The 27,087-nt window shown below is 44.3% G+C and overlaps 1 protein-coding gene across 1 annotated transcript in view; it reads right to left on the bottom strand.

Moving 5' to 3' along the window:
* Window positions 1–25,230, bottom strand: part of LOC129714265 (cation channel sperm-associated auxiliary subunit gamma-like) — a 68,643-nt gene extending 43,413 nt beyond the window's left edge. Inside the window, exons 1-4 of the mRNA XM_055663814.1 lie at window positions 24,931–25,230; window positions 12,193–12,246; window positions 11,138–11,285; window positions 8,678–8,804 (exon numbers count right to left, since the gene is read on the bottom strand). Of these exons, the coding sequence (XP_055519789.1) occupies window positions 8,678–8,804; window positions 11,138–11,285; window positions 12,193–12,246; window positions 24,931–25,125 (524 nt within the window). The 5' untranslated portion in view covers window positions 25,126–25,230. The remainder of the gene's footprint in view (window positions 1–8,677; window positions 8,805–11,137; window positions 11,286–12,192; window positions 12,247–24,930) is intronic.
* Window positions 25,231–27,087: the final 1,857 nt, after the last annotated feature.

Raw genomic sequence — 27,087 nt, 5'->3', positions numbered from 1 at the left:
GGCAGGAACGGTCCCAGTGGATTGGAAAATGGCCAATGTAACACCTATATTTAAAAAAGGAAGTAAACAGAAGGCGGGTAACTATAGACCGGTTAGTCTAACATCGGTGGTGGGTAAAATGTTAGAGACAATTATTAAAGAAACACTAACGGGGCACTTGGATAAACATGACTTCATCGGACAGAACCAGCATGGTTTTGTGAAGGGGAAGTCCTGTTTAACGAATCTGCTCGAATTCTTTGAGGAAGTAACAACCCGGGTGGATAAAGGGGAACCGGTGGATGTGGTATACTTGGACTTCCAAAAGGCTTTTGACAAGGTGCCACATAAGAGACTATTGCTAAAAATAAAAAATTATGGGATTGGGGGTAATATATTAGCATGGGTAGAGGATTGGCTAACAAATAGGAAGCAGAGAGTGGGGATAAATGGTTCATACTCGGGATGGCAACCGGTAACTAGCGGGGTTCCGCAAGGGTCGGTGCTGGGACCCCAGTTGTTCACAATTTATATAAATGATTTGGAGGAGGGAACCAAGTGTAATATATCAAAATTTGCGGACGATACAAAAATGGGAGGAAAAGTAGGGGATGAGGAGGATAGGAAGAGTCTGCAAAAGGATATAGATAAGCTAGGTGAGTGGGCAACAACTTGGCAGATGAAATTTAATACTAATAAATGTGAAGTCATTCACTTTGGGAAAAAAAATGATAGGGCAAGTTATTTTCTAAATGAGGAGGAGCTGCGTTGTAATGCAACGCAAAGGGATCTAGGGGTATTAGTACATGAATCACTGAAAGTTAGTATGCAGGTGCAGCAAGCAATCAGGAAGGCCAATGGAGTTTTGGCCTTTATTGCTAGGGGGATTGAGTATAAAAACACGGAGGTCTTGCTGCAGCTGTACACAGTATTAGTGAGACCGCATTTGGAATACTGTGTACAGTTCTGGGGTCCATACTTAAGAAAGGATGTACTAGCCCTGGAGGCAGTGCAGCGAAGGTTTACAAGATTAATTCCTGCAATGAGGGGATTGACATATGAGGAAAGGTTAAGTAGGCTGGAACTCTACTCTTTGGAGTTTAGAAGAATGAGAGGCGATCTCATTGAAACATATAAGATCGTGAGGGGCCTTGATCGGGTGGATGCACCGAGGATGTTCCCAATGATCGGGGAAACTAGAACTAGGGGACATAGTTGCAGAATAAGGGGGGGCTCTTTTAAAACTGAGATGAGGAAGAACTTCTTCACCCAGAGGGTGGTTAATTTATGGAATTCACTGCCCCAGGGAGCAGTGGAAGCAGAAACTTTAAATATATTTAAGACTAAAATAGATGTTTTTTTAGCTGCCAAGGGGATAAGGGGCTACGGGGAGAGGGCAGGGATATGGACCTAGGTATGGTTAGTATAGTAAGACCTGAGTGATCTCCTGGACAAGTGTCGATCGCCTGGATTGGGGTCGGAGAGGAATTTCCCGGATTTTTTTCCCGAATTGGACCTGGGTTTTTATCCGGTTTTTTGCCTCCCCCAGGAGATCACGAGGTTCTTGGGGTGGAGAGGGGTGATAGCGGTATAAAAGGGAGGGTAGTGTCTTGTGTTCTGTGTCTTGTGTCTACTGTTTGTGGGTAAGTGTGTCTGTTTAGTGTTCAGCCATGAGCGAATGGCGGTGCGGGCTCTACGGACCTGGTGGTCTACTCTCGCACCTACTTTCTATGTTTCTATGTTTCTAAGTCGGTTGGAGCGGCCCGATAAGCACCCGCGATCGACTAGCGCCCGAGAGCGCGAAAGTCGGCTGGAGCGGCTGCTGGATGAAATTATCCACAGTGGCAGGCTCCGTGAGAGGGAGGATAGCCACAGTGGGCATAATGTAAGCCCCACAGCAGGTTCCCTTAAAGGGCTGCCAGATATATCAGACTCCTCTGAGGAGGATATCGAATGTCTGACCAGCTCAGAGTCTGAGCAAGAGGTGGAACCGTCTTCTCCCATTGAAGGGAAGGAACACAACTTACTGGACATGGTGGGACAGTACTTCCAGCAGGAGCAGACCGGCAAGAACCTCGAGGACAGGATGGCTGCAAGTATAGAGTACATGTCCACACACCAGTTGCAGGCTAATACGATGGCTGAAGTATTGGCAAGGCACTTACCACCGGGGAATTGTGCTGCGCTGCATGTAGCCAGTGTAAATAGGTGTATTTGGAAGCATGTGGGGGGGGGGGGGGTATTAGGAATCAGGATCTTAAAGTCCAAAATGCCCTCAAAAGTCTCACGGCGGGGATTACAGCTTTGGCCCGTTCGTTCGAGAAAGTGGAGATGAATAGTGATCAAAAGGATGCATTAGCATTATTGTGTAATGTACAATTTGAGTTAAACAATTTAAGAAAGGGAGCTATTCAGCCAGTTCTAGACCCAAAATTTGCTGTTTTGTGCAAGCAAAGGGATATAAAACCTCAAACCCTGCTATTTGGAGGAGACCTGTCCAAACAGGTTAAAGAGTTGGATGAGGAGGCCAGGACTTTGGGGCTGATTAGGGCAGCCAAAGGGTATCTAGGAAAGAGATATCAACCCTATGGGCGTCCAAAAAAAGGTGGGCTCTATAATACCACTAGCAATTGGAGAGAGAGGAGCCCCCAGCAGCAGCAGCGTCCTTTTTTAGGGTTTGGCCCGGGACGTCCGCTGTGGAAAATGCGGAAGCCAGTACATCAGCAGCCATCGCAACCTCAACTTCAAGGGCCTCCACATCCACGAATAAAAATAAGGAAATAACTAAATTACCACCGATAACCATGGAGGTAGGTGAATCTGCGGCTCCAGAATTTGTAGGGAGCACGGAAGTTGGAGGGGCATTGCAACTTCATTTGGAAGCATGGTGCAATATAACTATGGACAGATATATCCTTAGCAGTATTAAGGGATATCTGATAGAGTTCTTACACAAACATAACCCTCCAGTACAACATACACCGGACAGAAAATATATACTTACTAAATTAGAACAAGCTAAAGCTCACATAGAAATAAAAAGATTATTCAATCAAGGGGTACTTGAACAAACTAAACCTGAAAAACAGGAGTTTGTCTCAAACATATTTATTAGGAATAAGAAAGATGGGGGTTGTCGTGTTATTATTGATTTGTCAACACTTAACAAATTTGTGCAATATGTTCATTTTAAAATGGATACGTTTAGCACTGCTATAGAGTTAGTGTCAAAAGGCTATTTTATGGCAAGTATTGATCTTAAGGATGCTTACTATACAATACCCATTAGAAATAGACACAGGAGGTTTTTGAAATTTAATTGGATGGGACAGCTTTGGCAGTATAAGGCTTTGCCAAATGGGCTTACGTCAGCGCCCAGGTTATTTACAAAAATTCTAAAACCAGCTTTGGCGTTACTGCGACAACGAAATCATAGAGTAATGGCATATTTGGATGATATACTTATAGTGGGGAAAACTTATGAATTGGCATGTCAGGCAGTGGTTGCCACTAAGCAATTGTTTGAACAGCTGGGATTCATTATCCATCCAATTAAGTCTAAATTAACACCATCAACTAATATGGATTACCTGGGGTTCACCATTAACTCAATTGATATGTTAGTGACTTTACCACTAGGGAAAGCCACAGAATTACAAAAGAATTGCACAGAGCTTATTAATACCGTTAAACCATCCATTAGACGGGTAGCCAGAATGATTGGGAAAATTGTGGCTACATTTCCTGCCATACAATTTGGACCATTATATTACCAAAATTTACAGAGAGACAAAATAAGAGCACTCAAAATTAATAGAGGCCATTTTGATAGGCCAATGGAGCTAACAATTGAAGCTATAAAAGAATTACAATGGTGGGAACACAATGTTAAGTATGGCTCCAACCCAATAGTTATTGACAACCCGTCTGTGGTATTACAAACAGATGCCAGTGCAATTGGTTGGGGTGCAACGGATACCATCTCGAGCTGTGGAGGGAGATGGAATATTCAAGAAGCTAACCTACTAAATACTAAGGGTATAAATTATTTAGAAATGTTAAGTGCATTTTATGGGCTTAAGTCTTTTTGCTCAGGTATGAATCAGCAGCATGTTAGATTGCAGATAGACAATACCACGTGGTGGCATATATAAATCATATGGGTGGAAATATATCAATATCTTGTGATAAATTGGCAAATTTAATTTGGCAATGGTGTATCCAAAGGAATATTTGGTTATCGGCTACGTATCTACCAGGGATACTAAATTCAGTGGCGGACGCCAGGTCACGAAAATTTAATGATGATACAGGATATGGTTTTAGAACCATGTATGCACTTTAAACATAGTCCTAAGTTGCTGGTGCATCCGGTAACTCAGGATAGCCATCCATGTTATAAAAATATTGCTTTATTGGCTTGTAGACTTTGAAGGAACCTCTACGGGACATGGGGCTATCAAGTAGAACTGTAGATATGATCACAGCAGCGCAAAGAAGGTCAACACAAAAGCAATATTTAAGTCACATTAGGAAATGGATTAATTACTGCCATTATAATCATCTGGACCACAGAGATAAGAATGTTCCGGCAGTGCTAGAGTTCCTCACCAGTCTGCACTACGAAGGACTTAGCTATAGCACTGTTAATAGTGCCAGAAGTGCTTTATCAACTTTTTTGTGGCAAGGAACAGATAGTCTATCAGTGGGGTCTCATCCGCTGGTAATTAAACTGTTAAGAGGAATTTTTAACACCAGACCACCAAAACCAAGATATAACCAGATCTGGGATGCAAGTGTGGTCCTCAACATGCTAAGAAGTTGGTCGCCGGCCACAGCATTGACTCTGGACACGTTAACTAGAAAAATGGTTATGCTGATGGCATTGGTCACAGCACAGAGGGTCCAGTCGCTGCAAAAGTTGAGACTGGATAGCTTCACTATGGCGGCAGGACGTTTGGTCTTTGTAATACAGGATTTAATTAAACAAAATAGACCAGGATCAGCAGGACAGGTCATTGAATTTCTGGCTTACCCGGAGGACGAACGCCTCTGTATTATGAAACATATTTTGTTGTATATTGAACGGACTAAGGCCATTAGAGGCAAAGAAATGGGGCTGTTAATCAGCTATAGGAAACCATACCAGAGGGTGTCTACTCAGACCATTTCACGGTGGCTTAAATATGGGTTAAGGAAGGCAGGAGTGGACACTAATATATTTAAATCTCACTCCACCAGGGCGGCAGCTACATCCGCAGCAAAACGCCTTGAGGTCTCCATGGACCAAATCCTCAGGACTGCAGGATGGTCGTCGGAGAGGACATTTCAAAAATTCTATAATAAACCACTTAGTGGTATAGAAACGTTTTCGGGGAAACTTTTAAGTTCCGTATTATAATTTATCCCTGATGAACAAGGGTTTATGATTTGAATTAATAAATATTATTTATTGTTACGTTAAACAATTGGTATCAATGTTTTTCTGGTTTTAAAAAATCATTAACAATTTCTCCCAAACTACCAAGGCAGTTGTGAAGCATGGACTCGGGTTTTTCCAGGGCGTGAGGTCACAGAGCTTTGAAATCTTCATGGAGTCCCTCACGTGACTCCGAAGTAAAATAGTAAGATTAAACGAGAACTTACCAGTTTGAAGTTTGATCTGTATTTTATGAGGAGGAACGTTGAGGGAATACATGCCCTCCGCTCCCACCCTCATAGGGTCATATCTTAAGCTGGTATCTCTTTAATAATCTTGCTATTTTAGGTCAATATTGGGTATCTGTGACCTCACACCGCTGCTTTGAAGGATGACACGCATGCGCTGTGGGCGGGCTTCTTCATGTATTCCATCAACGTTCCTCCTCATAAAATACAGATCAAACTTCAAACTGGTAAGTTCTCGTTTAATCTTACTATCATCCCGCACACTAACACTATCCTACACACTAGGGACAATTTACAATTTGTTTTACCAAAGCCAATTAACGTAAGTCTTTGGAGTGTGGGAGGAAACCAGAGCACCTGGAAAGAAACACCCGGTCACAAGGAACATTTACAGTACAAACTACAAACAGACAGCACCTGTAGCCAGGATCCAACCCGCATCACTGGAGCTGTAAGGTAGCAACTCTACTGCTGTGGCACTGTGCCGCCCCTTAGGACTTGGACGGGTATTCCACACATCTGCTGCACTTGCCGTTCTTGCTGGTGCAATTTGGGGCTTCGAAAGATGCTGTAGGAGCAGTCTGGATACAGACAAGCACCCGTAGTCGGGATCGAACCCGGGTCTCCGGCGCTGCATTCGCTGTAAGGCAGCAACTCTACCGCTGCCCCACCGTGACCGCCCCTTGTGTTGGCTGCTTTTCCTGAGGTAGTGTAATGGGAGGGTGTGGGTGGGGTTGGAGACTGGTTTATGTAATGGACTGAACCACATTGGAGTGGGAGATTGCAACCTTCACGTGGTCCGCCCTGTTTCGTCAAATGCAATCAACCTGGTGTGCACAATCAAATAAGATCAAATAGAACATGTTGTCCTACAACTCTAGGCTGTGCACGCCAAACGCAAGAAGAAGAAGAACCACAACCACAACTCTGGCAATTTCTTGCGATCTTAGGCAGAGTTGTTGTCAAACCAAACTGCGATGCATCTTGATAGGATGCATTCTACAGTGCAACTGTAGAAGATGGTAAATGTTATTGGAGACATGCCGAACATCCTTGGTCTTCTGAAGAAGTTCTTTCTTGTCTGTACCTTCAATGTAGTTAATCCTGGACAAATTGTTGGTGATAATTACACCGAGGAACTAGGCGCTCTCGACCATCTCCACCTTAATGACCAATTTGGCATCATTAATCACTGAGGCATGTACACCACCTTGCCCAGAAGTCAATAACTAGCTCCTTCATCTTACTGACATTGAGGAGAGGTTGTTATTTTGACAACACGTTACGAAGTTCTCTATTTTCCTGTATTCCATCCCGTCATTGTCTGAGATCTGGTCCACAAGTGTGTCAGCTGTTCAAGAAAAAATTGGCTGCACAATGGATAGAGAAATTAGTATGGGGCTGAGAACACATCCTTGCAGAATGTTGGGGAATTTTCATGGAGGATGTTTTGACTCACTGACTGTGGTCTATCGTATGGGGTATTGTCCAGTAATTTAAAGATGAGTTGGTTTGGGATTATGGTGAGGAAATGTGGACCTAGAATTAATAAATATGGGCGGAACGGTGGCGTGGTGATAGAGTTACTGCTTTACAGCGCCAGAGACCCAGGTTCGATCCAGATTACGGGTGCTTGTCTGTACAAAGTTTCTGCTTTCTCCCTGTGACCTGCGTGGGTTTTCTCCGAGATCTTCAGTTTACTCCCACACTCCAAAGGCATACAGGTTTGCAGGTTAAGTAAGTAAGTTTATTGGCCAAGTATTCACATACAAGGAATTTACCTTGGTGCTCCGCCCACAAGTAACAACATGACATACAGTGACAGTTACAAATGACTCAGAAAACACTAAACATTAATAATAATAAAACATTAATAATAAAATACCATTGATCGGGCAATTGGCTTGGTATACATGCAAAATTGTCCCTAGTGTAGGTAGTGACAATGTGCGGGGATTGCTAGTCGGTACGGACTCGGTGGGCCAAAGCGCCTGTTTCCACACTGTATCTCTAAACTAAACTAAACCTGAATCTAACACACGTGTCCTTGTTATCTAGGCTTTTCAGTAACTCTGACCTGACTCCCTCCACTCATCATCCTTCATTCCTTCGCAACCCACTAATCATCACTTGCTCCAGTCTCACCATTGATCCACTCCTATCGACTGATGTCTACCATAAACCCACCCACTTCCACAGATATCTTTGGAAGAGGCAGGATGGGAGATGTTGCAATCCAGATATCTGTACATGGCAGCTTTTCCAGACACCATCGCCGACTCTCGATTTTTCCGTCTCCACTGCATCTGGCCTAAAGATGGGATTTTCCATTCTATAAAATCCATGATGCCCCCTTCCTTCAGCAAACATAGTTTCAGTCTGAAGAAGGGTCCAGACCCGAAACATGACCCATTCCTTCTATCCAGAGATGCTGCCTGTCCCACTGAGTAACTCCAGTATTTAGTGTCTATGTTTCTCCCTTGCTTTCGTAGATGGATTCCTTACCCATCTCTTCTCTCTGTCCCATAGTTTTGCTTTTGCTCCCCCTCCCCCAAGACAGAACAGTGATAGAGTTCCCCTGGTCCTTACCTTTCACCCCACCAGCCTCCGCATCCAATACATCATTCTCCGACATTACCGCCACCTTCAACATGATCCCACCACCAGTCACATCTTCCCATCCCCATTCCTTTCCGCTTTCCACAACTCCTTGCTCATTCAACCCTTCCCACCCAAATCAACCCTTTGCTAGTTCCTTTCAGGGATCATACACTTGAAACAGCTATATATTCAAGGACTTTTCAAGGACTTACAAGGCCCATAAAAACAATTTTCAAGGACCAAACATTGATGGTTTATCGGAAACTTGTATATAAATTGCTTGGTATTGGATGAATTGATTCTGTACTAATTATAAGTAAGTAAGAAGGTTGGATGGTCATCATCTCAGATTTGATTGAAAATCATGTCTGGATTTCACAGTCTAATTCCACAAGGTAACAAACATTAATTTTAAATGAACCATTCGTACTTCTTGTCTGGAACGCGAAACCCAATTTTATTGGTTTTAATGGTAGCCTCAGACACCACGGATCCGTTTCTATAAGGTAAAGGAATAAACCATGCCACCTTACAAATCTCCTCCAGACATTTAGTTTCTGCAACACAGAACAAAAAGGATTAACCATGACATAAATGAAACAACCTGATTCCATGAATTCAATTAACAAATTAGGAAATGGAAATATCAGGACCTCAGGATTTATCATCTTTACCCATGTAACAATCAAGGCAATTCTAGTGGGTATGAGCAAGTTACGCGATAATGACTTTGAAGAACATGTCAGGAGGTAGTACAATGGAACAATGGTAATCTCTTGTTAATTCCAAATCATAATGAAGCTCCCACTCAACCCCATCCTTGTCTCCCACAAAATGTATGTTGCTGGTGAACGGTGTGGAAACCGAGCAAAACAATAGACAATAGACAATAGGTGCAGGAGTCGGCCATTCGGCCCTTCGAGCCAGCACCATTCAATGTGATCATGGCTGATCATCCCCAATCAGTACCCTGTTCCTGCCTTCTCCCCATATCACCTGACTCCACTATTTTTAAGAGCCCTATCTAGCTCTCTCTTGAAAGCATCCAGAGAACCTGCCTCCACCTCCCTCTGAGGCAGAGAATTCCACAGACTCACCACTCTCTGTGAGAAAAAGTGTTTCCTCATCTCCGTTCTAAATGGCTTACTCCTTATTCTTAAACTGTGGACCCTGGTTCTGGACTCCCCCAACATCGGGAACATGTTTCCTGCCTCTAGCGTGTTCAAACCCTTAACAATCTTATATGTTTCAATGAGATGTCCTCTCATCCTTCTAAACTCCAGAGTGTACAAGGCAACTGCTACATTCTCTCAGCACATGACAGTCCCGCCATCCCGGGAATTAACCTTGTAAACCTACGCTGCACTCCCTCAAAAAACAAGTCTTGGGTTATGTGCTGATTTATTTTCACAACATTGATTTGACAATCAATTCAACAATCCTGAACCACACAAAATCTTTTCCAATATCTTTGGCATCAGGTTCTACGAATTCCCAAGTTACAGTTTCAGAATCGGTGAATTACTCCAAAGGGCCTGTCTCACTTACGCAACTTTTTCGGCGACTGACGGCACCCCTCATAGGTCGTTACAGGTTGCCGAAAATTTTCAACATGTTGAAAATCCAGCGGCGACCAGAACAAGGTACGATTCTTTGGGCGACTACTCACGACCATACAATCGTCACCCCACAACATGTCGACAGGGTGTCGTCTGTATGATCGTGAGTAGTCTCCTAGCCACCCAAAGAGTCATAGCATCTTTCTGGTCGCCGCTGAATTTTCAACATGTTGAACATTTTCGGCGACCTATGACGGGTGCCGGCAGTCGCCGAAAAAGTCGCGTAAGTGGGACAGGCCCTCAACAGGCGTGTCCAAATGTGCTATCTTTTGGGTGAATTCCTCTCCGGGTAACATACCATTATTTTGAAACACATGAGAAATAATCTGTGTGTACAAAGGAACTGCTGGTGCTGGTTTAAACCGTAGATAGACACAAAATGTAGAATAACTCAGCAGGACAGGCAGCATCTCAGGAAAGAAGGAATGGGTAACGTTTGGGGTAGAGGTCCTTCTTCCATCTTTAGACCAAGCTGACATGAATTTAAACTCATCCCACTCCCAATTAGTTTCACTCCGCCTTTGCCAACTTTTAAATTGACTCCAATTCCGTCTAGTGAATTGTTGAACATATATTACATTTTTTTAAATAGCCTTATGACTTTATGAATGCCACATCTTTATCTTTTAATTCTGGAGAAGCAACACTGGAAAAGACCTGACACTCAAACCACACAAGAGGCCAATCTACATCCGACAAGCCATTTATTGTGCTCTGTTCATCAGACTTACTGTTCTCTCCGGTGTTGTATGTTTAGACAGAAAAAATTGGCAATTATACAGTCCTCTTGCACAATCTTAAATCAAAATACATGTGAAAAAATTCTTTATAGGCCCTCTGATATTTTCTCTCTGTCTTAACTGTGATCCAATCTTTTCAGTTTTAGTTTAGTTCAGAGAAACAGGCCCTTCGACCCACCGAGTCCGCACCGACCAGCGATCCAGGCAGACAAACGCTATCCTATACACACTGGGGACAATTTACAATTTTCACCAAAGCCAATTAGCCTACAAACCTTTGGAGTGTGGGAGGAAACTGGAGCTCCTGGAGAAAGCCCACGCAGATCACAGGGAGAACGTATAAACACTGTACAGACAGCACCTGTAGTCAGGATCGAACCCAGGTCTCTGGTGCTGTAAGGCGGCAACAACTGTACCGCTGCTCCACCATGCCGCCCCCCCCCCCCCCCCCCCCCCCCCAGGCATACCAGGGACATTTTGTTCCACTTATTTGGTCTACACTCGCTTGTAGCATTTATACAATGTACTCACCATCATCAGACACTGGTACTGCCGTTATGACAATCTCCAACAATTCTGGCAGATTGTAAATTGAATTCACCGGTGATTGAAATTTTATATTTACAATAGGAAACATTCCCTGAAGGTAGGCAGATCGAGAAGCTATTTCATTTTCTTCCTAAATTAAGTGAAAAAGAAATTTGTTCTGGGAGTTACAGTTTATGAATGAGAAGGGCTGAAATTAAATACAAATTCAAAAATCAAAATCAAATCATTTTTAAAGAGATAACATACAAAAACACATCAGAATGGAAATATTGGTAGATCTGCCATGAAGTTCGTCTGATAATCAAGTACATGCTTTCATATACTGTAGTCACAAACAATGGTACAGAACAATGAACAACACCATCAGATGATCATATGTTTGCATTGTTCTTAAGTTATGAACCTGGCTAGATATTTAACATTAGCTTGGCTCTCCAAATTTTCATGCAACAGAGAGAGCAGCCGCTTTCATTCATTGAGCAAAACCAACATAGAACAATCCCATCCCACGCCATTAACTAATTCCTGCATCCAATTCTCCCTACATTCCATCAATAGGGCAGCACAGCGTTAGAAGAAGAAGGGTATCGGCCCGAAACGTTGCCTATTTCCTTCGCTCCATAGATGCTGCTGCACCCGCTGAGTTTCTCCAGCTTTTATGTGTACCTTCGATTTTCCAGCATCTGCAGTTCCTTCTTAAACACAGCGGTAGAGTTGCTGCCTTACAGCGCCAGAGACCCGGGTTCGATCCTGACTAAGGGTGCTATCTGTGTGGAGTTTGTACGTTCTCCATGTGACCGCGTGGGTTTCTTCCCGGTACTCCGGTTTCCTCCCACATTCCAAAGACGTGGTTTGCAGATAAATTTGCTTATTCCAACCCCACCACCACCAACCATTTTCAACCCACCATTTTGAGCACCTGCACCTCTTCAAAGCCCACCTCAAAAGTCTTGATATCCCCAATATTATTTACCAATTATGATGTTGAAGGTAAAAATACAAATGTAAGTTGTAGTCATTGAATGTAGTTACAGTACCTGCTTTTCACAGGAGAGTTTGATCTTTAAGAAATAAGGGAAAGCATAGTAGTGCTGAAAGTAAAAGAAAGTTTGGTTAAATTGTGCAAGTTAAAAACTTGAATTTGTAATCATGAAACTATTTAAGTTACAAGTGCATAAATCTGCATGAATTTCTAAATCCCAAGAAAGTTAATAGCATTTTCTAACAATGCATTTTAAATATCATCTTGGCACAAATCAAAAAAAGGCATGATTAAGTTCTGGTCAGAAGATGGAAAATTAGGTTACGAGAAAAAATAATATATATTGTACAAAAAATCTTACACTCTTTGTATAAGGTGGCGTAAAGTAAATAGTGCCAAATATTCTCATATCCACAATATTTAGTTAGTATGTATATCAGAACAATTTTACCACAGTCAAGCTTTGTGAAAGTATAAATATATGGAATGGTGATATGCAGTGGCGGATTGGCCAGGGTGTCATATTGCCCGATGGCAAGTGGGCCCCTGATGAAGTGATAGCAAGTGATGGCAAGTGGGCCCCTGTTAAATGATAGCATTGTAGTTGTGGGTGGGCCCCCTTTGTCTCCTGGCAACCAATATTTTTAGACCCAGTCCGCTACTGGTGATATGCATCCTAAAGGGCCTGTCCCACTTTCACGATCTAATTCACGACCTTTTTTACTCGTGGACATTTTTAATCAGGCTAGAAAAACACCCCGACCTACTTGATGCCCAAGCACTTACGACTAGCGTCACAACCTACCTACGACCTACCTACGACCTCCTACGACCTCGTGACGACCATGCTGCAAGTATGAGTCAAGGGCAAATTCAGCAGAGGTCGTGAATTAGGTTGTGAAAATGGCACAGGCCCTTAAATCTGATTTTACACTTTATGCGTTTCTCACTCCAACTAAATAAATGGTAAATCTTATAGATTTGTCTTTATCGATTTATTATGGCCATTAAATCACTTAAAATGCAAACTTCCATAATTTTAGTGTCATGACCCAGATGGTTGGACAAAATTTACATTAAAATCACTGACAAAGAATTATTTTTAAATCTTAAGATTTTCCAAAACTTTATTGGTTTAAGTAGTTAAAGTTCAAGTAAACATTAGAACAGTTTAGCCACAAGTGGATAGGGTGGTTAGAAAAAAGGCTTAAGGAATGCTTGAATTTCTGGTCACCAAGATGTAGGTGAGGTGTGGAGACTTTGGAGTGGATGCAGAAGAGGTTCATCAGAATATTTTTTTTCTGGATTGATGTGTATGAGCTTCAAGGGATGAATTGGACACTGCCCCTGCTTTTCCAGATCTTGTGCACTGGATGACTATGAAAAGGATATAAGAAAAAGAACCAAGATTACGGCACTTGCTCCCTCGTGCCCATTCAACCATTCGAAAAAGACCATTTAAAAGATTGTTTACCTCTGTGCCACTTTCATGCACATTTAAAAATATCAATCCATTATAGCAGGGAGTCGCAGGAGTCCAGCGAAAAACGAAGTGGACACAAGATGTGTGCTTGGGACGTGTTTTAATCGGTCAGATACAGCTCCCTACTCCTGAAAAGGGCACGGGCGTTGCCCGACCTTAAATACCCCTAAGGGTATTTTGAAAATATACCCAGTAACCAAGCCATTGCAGCCCTTTTGAGCGCAGAAACAGAAAAGTACAGCCCTTCGGCTCATCATATCTACACCAACCATGATGCCAAGTTAAAGCAATTTCATTTTGCTGCACGTCCTCCATCTATCTATTCCCTGCCCATGCACCTGTCTAAATGCCTCTTTGACTTTGCTATTACAACTATTTTCACCATTTTCCCCAGGCAGTGCATTCCAAAAACCTATCACTCTCTGTAAATAAAAGCCTTGCAAATCTCTTTTCAGCTTTCGTAAAATAATGAAAGGCTTGGATAGAGTAGATGTGGAGAGGATGTTTCCACTGGTGGGAGAGTCTAGGACAAGCAGCCATAGCCTCAGAATTAAAGGATGTACCTTTAGGAAAGAGATGAGGAGGAATTTCTTTACAGAGGGGGGTGAATCTGTGGAATTAATTGCCACAGAAGACTGTGGAGGCCAAGTCAATAAATATTTTTAAACCAGTGATAGATAGATTCTTGATTAGAAACATAGAAATTAGGTGCAGGAGTAGGCCATTCGGCCCTTCGAGCCTGCACCGCCATTCAATATGATCATGGCTGATCATCCAACTCAGTATCCCGTACCTGCCTTCTCTCCATACCCTCTGATCCCCTTAGCCACAAGGGCCACATCTAACTCCCACTTAAATATAGCAATATATATATATATATTACTAGACCAAGTGCAGACCCGTTGGGTCTGTTTCCCCAACAGCGTTTGCGGAGGGGGGGGGGGAGGGGGAGCACTCATATTAACCACCGCCCAAACTCACAGGTGGGGGGAGGGGGGGGAGTGAGAAGATGTGGCACAGAGTTAATGTGGAAAAGCTTTTCCCTTTGAGAATAGGGAAGATTCAAACAAGAGGACATGACTTCAGAATTAAGGGACAGAAGTTTAGGGGTAATATGAGGGGGAACTTCTTCACTCAGAGAGTGGTGGCGGTGTGGAATGAGCTTCCAGTGGAAGTGGTGGAGGCAGGTTCATTGGTATCATTTAAAAATAAATTGGATAGGCATATGGATGAGAAGGGAATGGAGGGTTATGGTATGAGTGCAGGCAGGTGGGACTAAGGGGAAAAAAACATTTGTTTGGCACGGACTTGTAGGGCCGAGATGGCCTGTTTCCGTGCTGTAATTGTTATTATATGGTTAAGAGGGGAGGGGGGGAGAGGAGGAGGAGGAAACGGGACAGATTTGGGAGGGAAAGGAGAGAGCGGGGTAGGGGGGTGAGAGGGGGATGGGGGGAGAGATGTGGGGGGGGGGGGGGATGTGGAGGGAGGGGAGGAGGGAGGGAGTGGGAGAGGGGGGGGGGGAGAGAGGGGAAAGAGTGCGGAGGGAGAGTGGAGGGGGGGAAGGGGGAGACATGGAAGAGTGGGGAGGGAGGAGGTGAGGGGTAGGGGGAGTGATGGAAGAGGGACAGAGGGGGAGGAGGAAGGGGGCAGGAGGAGAGAGGGAAGGGGGGTGGGGTAGAGAGGGAAGGGGGGTGAGGGAGAGAGGGATGAGGGGTGAGGAGAGGGAGAGGGGTGAGGAGAGGGGGAGGGGTGAGGAGAGGGAAACATAGAAATTAAGTGCAGTAGTAGGCCATTCGGCCCTTGGAGCCTGCACCACCATTCAATATGATCATGGCTGATCATCCAACTCAGTAACCTGTACCTGCCTTCTCTCCATACCCCCTGATCCCTTTAGCCACAAGGGCCACATCTAACTCCCTCTTAAATCTAGCCCATGAACTGGCCTCAACTACCTTCTGTGGCGGAGAATTCCAGAGATTCACCACTCTCTGTGTGAAACATGTTTTTCTCATCTCTGTCCTAAAGGATTTCCACCTTATCTTTAAACTGTGACCCCTTGTTCTGGACTTCCCCAACATCTGGAACAATCTTCCTGCATCTAGCCTGTCCAACCCCTTAAGAATTTTGTACGTTTCTATAAGATCTGCCCTCAATCTTCTAAATTCTAGCGAGTACAAGCCGAGTCTATCTTGTCTTTCTTCATATGAAAGTCCTGACATCCCAGGAATAAGTCTGGTGAACCTTCTCTGTACTCCCTCTATGGCAAGAATGTCTTTGAGCATTGGACATTGTGACATCACACGATGGAACGTTCAGCGGGTGCTGGTGCTGCTGCAAAGGCATATGTAAATGATTCCATTCCGATTGGACATATGTGAACATTGGGCATTGTGACATCACACCATGTTCATCAGGGGCTGGGGCTGATTCTATGGGTGAGATGCCAGTTTTTTTTTTAAATATTGGGGGGGGGGGGGAGGAGGATTTGATTAAAAATGTGTACATAAATACGACAAAATGTAATCAGGAGTTTCTATAAGATCCTCCCTCAATCTTCTAAAATCTAGCGAGTACAAGCCGAGTCTATCCAGTCTTTCTTCATATGAAAGTCCTGACATCCCAGGAATCAGTCTGGTGAACCTTAACCATATAACCATATAACAATTACAGCACGGAAACAGGCCATCTCGACCCTTCTAGTCCGTGCCGAACACGTATTCTCCCCTAGTCCCATATACCTGCGCTCAGACCATAACCTTCCATTCCTTTCCCGTCCATATAACTATCCAATTTATTTTTAAATTATAAAAACGAACCTGCCTCCACCACCTTCACTGGAAGCTCATTCCACACAGCTACCACTCTCTGAGTAAAGAAGTTCCCCCTCATGTTACCCCTAAACTTCTGTCCCTTAATTCTCAAGTCATGTCCCCTTGTTTGCATCTTCCCTCCTCTCAGTGGGGAAAAGCTTATCCACGTCAACTCTGTCTATCCCTCTCATCATTTTAAAGACCTCTATCAAGTCCCCCCTTAACCTTCTGCGCTCCAAAGAATAAAGCCCTAACTTGTTCAACCTTTCTCTGTAACTTAGTTGATGAAACCCTGGCAACATTCTAGTAAATCTCCTCTGTACTCTCTCCATTGGTGAACCTTCTCTGTACTCCCTCTATGGCAACAATGCCTTTGAGCATTGGGCATTGTGACATCTGTTTCCCCAACGGCGTTTGCGAACGGCGTTTGCGGGGGGGTGAGAAGAGGGGAGGGAGGAGGAGGAAACGGGATAGATTTGGGAGGGAAAGGAGAGCGGGGTAGGGGGTGAGGGATGGGGAGAGAGCTTTGGGGGAGGGGGGATGGGGAGGGAGGGGAGGAGGGAGGGATGGGGGAGGGGGGGGGGGAAAGAGGGGAAAGAGTGGGGAGGGAGGAGAGGGGTAGCAGGAGTGATGGAAGAGGGACAGAGGGATAGGGGAAGGGTGTGGGGGGGGAGAGGGGAAGGGGTGGGGTAGAGAGGGAAGGGGGGGTGGGGGAGAGAGGGATGGGAGAGGGGTGGGGAGAGGGGGAGAGGGGGAGGGGAAAGTGGGAAGAGTGGGGAGGGGGGGTAGAGGGGTAGCAGGGTGGTAGAAGAGGGAGAGGGTAGAGGGGAAGGGGGGTGTGGGGGGAGAGGGGAAGGGGGTGGGGTGGAGAGGGGAAGGGTAGAGGGGTTTAGAGAGGGATGGGAGAGGGGTGAGGAGAGGGGGGGAGGAGGAGGAGGGAGAGAAGTGGAAGAGTGGGGAGGGAGGGAGGGGGTAGAGGGGTAGAGGGGTAGCGGGAGTGGTAGAAGAGGGACGGGGGAGTGGTGGAAGAGGGGACAGAGGGGTAGGGGAAGGGGGGGGGGAGGGAGAGGGGAAGGGAGGGGAAGAGAGATGGGTGGGGGTGAGAGAGGCGTGAGGTAAGGGGGATAGAAGTGGAAGAGTGGGGAGGGATGGGTAGGGGCAGTGGTGAAAGAGGGACAGAGGGGTAGGGGGAAGGGGGTGGTGGTAGAGAGGGAAGTGGGTGGTGGTAGAGAGGGAAGGGGGGTGGGGGAGAGAGAGATGGGTGGCAGAGGGAGAGGGGTGAGGAGAGGGACACATAGAAACATAGAAATTAAGTGCAGGAGTAGACCATTCGGCCCTTCGAGCCTGCACCGCCATTCAATATAATCATGGCTGATCATCCAGCTCAGTGTCCTGTACCTGCCTTCTCTCCATACCCCCTGATCCCTTTAGCCACAAGGGCCACATCTAACTCCCTCTTAAATATAGCCAATGAACTGGCCTCAACTACCTTCTGTGGCAGAGAGTTCCAGAGACGCACCACTATCTGTGTGAAAAATGTTTTCCTCATCTCAGTACTAAAGGATTTCCCCTTTATCCTTAAACTGTGTCCCGCTTGTCCTGGACTTCCACAACATCGGGACCAATCTTCCTTCATCAGACAAATGCAATTCAGGACTTTTCTCTTCACAAGCAAACTCAGAATGACGGTTAGTGAAGAATTCAAACAATCGCTGAGCGTTCAAGATGCTGCGCCCGCCTCCAGCACCAAGGGGGGGGGGGTCTTTGGTCACACACTAAGCTCGCGCCTCCACAAACAGATGAGCGTCTTCTTGAATGGAGAGCACGTGGCCGCCTCCACAAACAGTCACACGCACTGTGAACCCGCCCCCACAAAAATATTGTGTGAGGAAGGGGGGAGGAGGAGGGTGGAGAGGGAGAGGGGGAGGGGGGGGGGAGAGAAGGGGGAGAGAGGTGAAGGGGGGGGGGGGGGGGTTGGGGCGGGCGTGCATGAGTCGAGAGAAGAAGAAGGGCAGAGAGAGAGAGAGGTTGGTACAACAACAAATAAGCTGGATAAGCTCAGCGGGTGCCTTCTTCCGGGTTTCGGCCAACGGTGACCATTCAATTTCGCTCCATAGATGCTGCCGTACCCGCTGAGTTTTATTCAGCTTTTTTTATGTCTACCTTCGATTTTCCAGCATCTGTAGTTCCTTCTTAAAAACAGAGACTGTGCACGGTAAGGGAATGAGGAGGGAGAGGGGGGAAGAGTGTGGAGGGGGGGGGAAGAGGGGGGGAGTGGGATGGGGAGGGGGAGAGAGGCGAAAGAGTGGGGGGGGAGGGGGGGGGTGTAAGCTATTACAGTAAATTAAACATTGTCACTAATGCCAGTGTGTTGTAGAGTAATAAGTCTTTAACAAATAATCTCGGAGCTGCCTGTGAAAACTTACCGGTACTCGCGGTAAAGTGAAGCCCGCGGTCTCAATTAATAAGCGGCCGATTCGCGATCGTGGAGCCGAGGATCATCTCCGCGGGCGGGCAGGGGTGAGGGCTGTACATAGTGCCGTCTGTAGCGGTCATTTGCTCATTTTCAGACCCTGATAACGGGAGAAAAACGGAGGGATATCGATCGCTATTTACCGCAAGTACCTAAGTTCCGTGATCGGAGCACTTTTTCCCGGCAAGTGTTCGCAGGCAGCTTCGAGATTATTTGTTAAAGACTTATTACTCTACAACAGGCTGGCATTAGTGACAATGTTTAATTGACCGTGTTATAGTTTAGGCCCTCAATTTCATGAATGAGTGAGTGAGTGAGTGAGTGAGTGAGTGAGTGAAAAGTAGGGACTTTGCTTTCTTGCACTTTAATCCACTTCGCAGCACTTTCTTCAGCCTTTTTTATGCTTTTCCCACTAAATACAATGAACCTGCTGCAAGTTTCCATGACATTTATTCTACAGAAAAACACATCGGAATCTCCAGTAAAACAGGCATCTGTGAAGCCCCCTCAGCCATTTTGTGTGCTTGCCTGAAACAAAGCGCGTGATTGGCCAACTGGCAGACAACTCAATGTCAAACGTGCTTTCATTGGACTAAAAAATTCCCGACATTTTTCCCGTTTTTCTCTAATTTAATAAAAATGTGCAAGTCTTCTTCATATCGAGTTTCAGGGGTGATTTATATAAATATTTTTACACAATATGTGAAAATTTCATGTAGTTTGGTGACTTGGGTCACGAAACTGCTGAATAAAGCTCCTCGGCCCACAGCCTATTCTCTGTACTCCCAATATGGCAACAATGTATTTGAACATTGGGCATTGTGACATCACACGATGGAACGTTCACCGGGGCTGTGGCTCCTGCAAAGGTATATGTAAATTAATCCATTCCGATTGGACATCTGTGAGCATCGGGCATTGTGACATCACACGATGGAACGTTCACCAGGGGCTGGGGCTGGGGCTGCTTCTATGGGTGAGAAACCTGTTTATTTTTGAAATATTGTGGTGGGGGTGGGGGTGAAGGATTTGATTAAAAAAGTGTACTTAAACACGACGAAATGTAATGAGGAGCGGATACTTAGAAAGAAAAGCGAAATCTATACCGAAATGGAAAATACGTCGGCGATTCTGCGTCCGGTTTCGGAGTTGCGGTGAATCAAAGGAAGAAACGCGGTCGGAAGCCGTAGATGCAAATGGATCCATTCCGATTGGACGTCCACGAGCGTCGGGCATCGCGATTGGACGTCCGCGAGCATCAGGCATTGTGACATCGCACGGCGGGAACGAATCGAAAGGCAGGAAGGGATCCGTACGGCAGGCGGTCGGATGGGGCGAGAGTTTTAAAAGTATACTAGAACAAGTGCAGACCCGTTGGGTCTGCTCCCCCAATGGTGTGATTCCCCCAACCCAATATTCCACCATGCACCCGTCTCCTCCAATGGAACTGAAGCCGTTGCCAAATGTAAGTTTCCAGCACTCCCCTGCCTCCCTCAGCAGTGGATTGAAAAAAAATTCCAATTGCACCACCCTGTCTGCTGCAGCAGTTCCAATTGCAATACCAATTGGCCCTCCCCCTCCTGTTGCAGCACTTGCTGTGATATCCCATTGAGGTGAAAAGTTCAGAGTGTTCCTGTCTTGCAACTTTGTTTTGAAGTGTGTTGGAAGCTGATAGGAAGGAGTGTATTGGGCATTGTGACATCACACGATGGAACGAATCAAAAGGCAGCCGGACGGACGGACGGCAGGCGGCAGCCACAGACTTTTTATATAATAATAGATAGATAGAAGATTGTATTGTATAGTATTGTATATCTTTATTGTCATTTCCTGAGTATTCGCATACCCAGAGGAAACAAAAAAACGTTACTCAACCAGTGTCCATTACTCAACCAGTGTGCATGAAAAATAAATAGAAAAAATAAAAATAAAAATAAATAAAAAATACATGTATCATGAACAAATTTAACACTCTACTAAACATTCAACAGGCGTTCCGACCGGCAGCGGCACAACAGTGGCTCTGCTGCAGTGTGGGGGTTTGTGCGCGATACTTGGCAGGGGGCAAAGTCCATTTAGCGGTCTTATAGCCTGTGGGAAGAAGCTGAGGAGCATCCTGCTGGTTTTGCAGCTAATGCTCCTGTACCTCTTCCCAGATGGCAGGATGGAGAAAATGTCATGCGATGGGTGGTAAGGGTCTTTGATGATGGAGATGGCTCTGCTGATACATCTCTTCCTGTATATGTCCAGCAGGAAGGGGAGTGGAGCACCAATAATCCTGCTGGCGGTCTTCACTATCCTGTCTAGTTGGTGCCGTTCGTACGCCTTGCAGCTCCCGAACCAGGAAGTGATGCCGTAGGTCAATGTGCTCTCGACAGTCCCCCTATAAAAAGTCCGTACGTGTGTAGTGGGGAGGCCTGCTTTACGTAGTCTTCGGAGAGGGTGAAGTCGCTGCTGGGCTCTTTTGACCAGAGCTGTGGTGTGGGCCGTGGACGTCAGGTCATCAGACAGATGTAGTCCTAGGAACTTCATGCTGCTGACCCTTTCCACATCAGCTCCGTCGATGTGCAGAGGTGTATGGTGTTGTTTCCCCGCCCTCCTGAAGTCAACCACCATCTCCTTAGTTTTTCCCACGTTAAGAATGAGGTTGTGATAGATAGATAGATAGATAGATAGATAGATAGATAGAGATAGAGATAGAGATAGAGATAGAGATAGAGATAGAGATAGAGATAGAGATAGAGATAGATAGATAGATAGATAGATAGATAGATAGATAGATAGATAGATAGATAGATAGATAGATAGATAGATAGATAGATAGATAGATAGATATATTGCTATATATTATATATATATTAGTGTTTATGTCAATGGTTAAGGGGAAAGGCAGGAGAATGGGGTTAGGATGGAGAGATAGATCAGCCATGATTGAATTGCGGAGTGGACTTGATGGGCCGAAAGGCCTAATTCTGCTCCTATCATTTATGACCTTTGACCCTCAACCTTAAATCCATGAACTCTAATATTTGGCTTTTTAACCCTTGAAAAAGACACTGACTATCTACCCTATCTATATCTCCCATCATTGTATATCCTTCTTATCAGGTTGTCCCTCATCCTGACGCTCCAGAGAAAAGAAATCAAAGGGCCTGTTTCCACACTGTATCTCCAAACTAAACTAAACTGATATATCATTCTGTTTCTCTTCTCACCAACGCTGCCTGACTTACTGAGTTTTATCAGTGATTTATGTTTCAAACTTTCTGCACATGCTTTTTAAAACTTATCCATATACTGGTTGAATGCTGGGATCTGGAAGCAATGGGAATCACTGAGCAGATGTTCATGGAATCAAAGCACAGAAGTTTAAAAGTATCTGAGCATCGGAGATGGAATGTTGCCTTGGTTTGCAAGAACCAGGGGCTACAGTTTAAGAATAAGGGGTAAGCCATTTAGTACAGAGACGAGGAAACACTTTTTCTCACAGAGAGTTGTGAGTCTGTGGAATTCTCTGCCTCAGAGGGCGGCGGAGGCCGGTTCTCTGGATACTTTCAAGAAAGAGCTAGATGGGGCTCTTAAAGATAGCGGAGTCAGGGGATTTGGGGAGAAGGCAGGAATGGGGTACTGATTGGGGTTGATCAGCCATGATCACATTGAATGGCGGTGCTGGCCCAATCCTGCACCTCCTACTCTATTGTCTATTGTCTATAACATACACTGGGGACGGAGAGGATCTTAAATGAGTTTTTTTTTTCCTTAGGTATTAAAAGAACAAATGATAAATAAGGCAGGTCCATTGTTAATATGACATTAATTACTATCACTTTGCACTATATCTAACAGTAATAGTGGGGAACCCAAGATATAACTGTGAAGGTCCACATGAATTATGGAGATATCTATGCCATTTGCTCATGTTATTTCTTACTTTTCTGAAAGCAATCTAATTAACTAGATGAGGCAGTTTGGATATTTATCTATTTAATCTTGCAGAATAAGCAGAAACTTTGTTATAATTAGATTGAATTATTTTACTAAGGAATTATCTACACAAGGAAATTAGGTACTTAAACCGAAATTACTAAATTCAAGGAAGTTGTCTCATATGAGAAACAAATTTGCACCTTTGTATTTTACTCAATAACCTGGGTCAGATCTTTATGTGTAGGAAGGAACTGCAGATGCTGGTTTAAACCAAAGATACAAATACACAAAACGATGGGTCAGACAGCAACTCTGGAGAAAGGAATAGGTGACCTTTTGGGTCAAAACCCTTCTTCAGACTGGCCCACTGAGTTACTCCAGCTTTTTGTGTCTTAGGCCAGGTCTTTATCCGTCTCCTCCTGCTTCCCAATATTCTTACCAAATTTTGCCATCCAGTATGTGGTCATTAAAATATCAAAATATAGAAACAAGAAACTGCAGATGTTGATTTACCCAAAAGGACACAAAGTGCTGGAGTAACTCAGCGAGTCAGGCAACACCTCTGGAGAATATGGAAAGATGATTTTCCAGGCCACACATGTTTACATATGTGTTTAAGAAGGAACTGCGGATGCTGGAAAATCGAAGGTACACAAAAATGCTGGAGAAACTCAGCGGGTGCAGCAACATCTATGGAGCGAAGGAAATAGGCAACGTTTCAGCCCAAAACGTTGCCTATTTCCTTCGCTCCATAGATGCTGCTGCACCCGCTGAGTTTTCCAGCATTTTTGTGTACCTTATGTTTACATATTTGTTGTGCTGCTGCAAGTAGGAATTTCATTGTTCCGATTCGGGATTTATGACAATAAAGCATCCTCAGATAGATTATACAAAATTCTGCATTAATATTTGGTAAGCTGTCTTTGAAATAAAATATTAAAGGAGAAGAAAATATGAAACATTTAAAAAATGAAGATTGGCACAAAATGCTAGAGTAACTCTGCAGGACAGGCAGCATCTCTGGAGAGAAGGATTGGTTGACGTTTTGGGTCGAGACCCTTCCTCAGTCTGAGAGTCAGGGGAGAGGGAGACATAGAGATAAGGAAGGGTAAGGTGTAAAAACAAGACATCAAAGGGAGTGAGGTTCAATGAAAATGTAGAATAGATCACTGTTAGCTGTGGGAAGGTGACAACAAAGCATACAAAGATAAATATTTAATCAGGAGGGTTGTCAGACTGATCAGAGAATTAGGATGGAAGTGGGATGGAGAGAGAGGGAAAGCAAGGGTTATTTGTAGTTAGAGAAGTCAATATTCATACCGCTGGGGTGTAAGTTCCTCAAGCGAAATATGAGGTGCTGTTCCTCCATTTTGCATTGGCAATGTGGAGGAGGCCCAGAATAGAAAGGTCAGTGTGGGAATGGGAGGGGGAGTTAAAGTGTTTAGCAACCGGGAGATCATGTAGGATTAGCTGGACTGAGCGGAGGTGTTCGGCAAAACAATTGCTGAGCATGCGTTTAGTCTTGTGCTCCTATATATCCCTTATAAACCAGTCTCTGAAGTATCCTGCACATTTTGAAAGTGATTTTGCATGGTTCATTAAGTACAACAGGGAATTATTTTCATATGTTTTTGCCCACCACATGTTGTTTACAAAGAAGGTGCCTTAAAATGGTCATAAATGCATTATTCATTAAAATATTTGAGCAAATTCTCTGCCACAGAAGGCAGTGGAGGCCAATTCAAGAGATAATTAGATTTAGCTCTTAGGACTAAAGGGATATGGAGGAAAAGCAGGAACAGGCTACTGATTTTGGATGATCAGCATGATCATATTGATCGAAGGGCCAAATGGCTTACCTATTTTTCTATGTTTCTTAAACAATGGTAAAGTGAAGTGAAGCTTATTAATAGAAGATAAACAATAGGTATAAAATTATACTGATGAATATTAACAGGTTTGGTTTTACATAGAAACATAGAAAATAGGTGCAGGAGTAGGCCATTCGGCCCTTCGAGCCTGCACTGCAATTCAATATGATCATGGCTGATCCTTTTGCTATGAAATCAGTTTTATGAATTAACTGATAAAAACACTCACATCTAGTTTGTCATCGGGATCAATACCCTGGTCAGTTAAATTTTGGAATGCTTGATCAAGGTTGGAGATTGGAGCTTGTTGCAGGATGCTCTCTTCGAATTCAACCCGGTTCTCATACTTGCTCAACCGTGTCTTCCAATTGCAGTTGTAAGCCAAACACATTGGCCAAAAGAGAAGACCAAATAATTTGAACATAATAGGATGGTTGACGATCCTGGAGTTGAACCAAGTTTAAAGAAGATAAGTGGACTGATGGCCATTCATATTCCCTTGAAAGTGTTAGGTCGAGTTCTGGAAAATCTGCAAATCAATTGGCATGTTCAATAAATAAAATATTCACTTACATCACACAAATAAAAAGTGAAAACCTCTTGGCAAATGCATAATAAGTCTTAAATTAATAATTTGAATATTGATCTGAATGCTTGGTATTGTGTTGTTCCAAATTAGATGTCTTTAGGCTTTGTACTTTAGACTTTGGAGATACAGTGTGGAAACAGCCCACCGAGTGGTGAACCCGTGTCTCTGGAGCTGTAGGTCAGCAACTCTACAGCTGTGCCATGGTGCCGCCCATTGAAATAGCAAGGAACTCATATGCTGGTTTACTAAAAACAAGCCACAAAGTGGTGGAGTAACTCAGCGGGTCTGGCAGCATCTCTGGAGAATTTGAAAAGGTGACGTTTTAGGTCAGAAGAAGGATCCTGGCCCGAAACATCACTTATCCATGTTGTCCAGAGATGCTGCCTGCCTCGCTGAGTTAATCCAGCACTTTGTGTCTTTTCTTCCCTTGTCACAACATTTATCCAAGGCAAAAGGCTGCAGATTTATGCCCCTGTCTCACTTAGGAAACCTGAACGGAAACCTCTGGAGACCTTGCGCCCCACCCAAGGTTTCCGTGCAGTTCCCGGAGGTTTTTGTCAGTCTCTCTACCTGCTTCCACTACCTGCAACCTCCGGCAACCAACTGCAACCTTCGGGAACCGCACGGAAACCTTGGGTGGGGCGCAAAGTCTCCAGAGGTTTCCGTTCAGGTTTCCTAAGTGGGGCAGGGGCATTATTAGGGTCATTCTAAACTAAAGCGCACAGCCTTCGTGAGCTGTTAAATGCAGTGTTAATCAAAGTACCATATTTGCTCCTTTGGGTGGAAGTCCACATTTTCATTCCATTGAGACCAGGTGTTCAGTAATTTTGAGGTGTTTAGGGAAAATAGTCAAGTTAAATGCAAAATTCTCGGCTTTCAAAACAATGGTGAAAAGGCAGGCAAAAAATAAACATGCAAACAGTTGTTCACTAAATAATGCACATTTAGATAAGTTATTTTGTTCCTAAAATCCAAAGCCAACTGCACATCAATGGAAGCTATCCAATTCACTTTGCAAGCTGATAATCTCGGGTTTAACAGGAACGTTATGATTTGTGAGAACATGCTAAATAAAATGGATTGATAAAACAATGCTGTGCCAGGAATTTAGTGAGAGCACTAAATAATGAATAAGTTGTCCCCAAACAATGGTGGCAGCTGATAGACCTTCTGTCTCCCAGCACCATATTCCCCCGACCTAAGGTACTAATTGTGTGGAGTTTGCATGTTCTCCCTGCGATCGCATGGGTTTCCTCCAGGCGCTCTGGTTTGTAGATTTTTTTACCCTTTGTAGGGGTGGAAGATTGCAACCTTCACGTGGTCCGCCCTGTTTTGACGAATGCAATCAACCCGGCGAGCACAAATCAAATAAGATCAAATAGATTCAGATTCAGATTCAGATTCAATTTTAGAACAAGTTGTCCTACAACTTCAGGCTGTGCACGCCATACGCAAGAAGAAGAAGACCCTCTGTAAATTGCCCCTAGTGTATGGGGAGTGGATGTAAAAGTGGGATAATATAGAACTAGTGTAAACGGGTGATCGATGATCAGCAAGGACTTCATGGGCCCGAGTCTGTTTCAAGGCTGTTTCTTTCAATCACGCAATTGAGCTAGGCTTTCTTGCTTTACAACAATGTTACTTTTTAACATAACTTTTGAGACTACATTTGCTACATTATAACAATGATTATGCTTTATGAAGTACTCATCAGACTAGAGGAGCTCTAGTACCTTTGGTACTGATTAATCTACTGCATGGTCTCCAATTGTTGTGGTAACTGTATGTCTATCTTCA

The sequence above is a fragment of the Leucoraja erinacea genome, chromosome 38 (genome assembly GCF_028641065.1).
Source record: "Leucoraja erinacea ecotype New England chromosome 38, Leri_hhj_1, whole genome shotgun sequence".
NCBI classification, from domain to species: domain Eukaryota; kingdom Metazoa; phylum Chordata; class Chondrichthyes; order Rajiformes; family Rajidae; genus Leucoraja; species Leucoraja erinaceus.
This window is presented reverse-complemented; position numbering and strand designations above follow the sequence as displayed.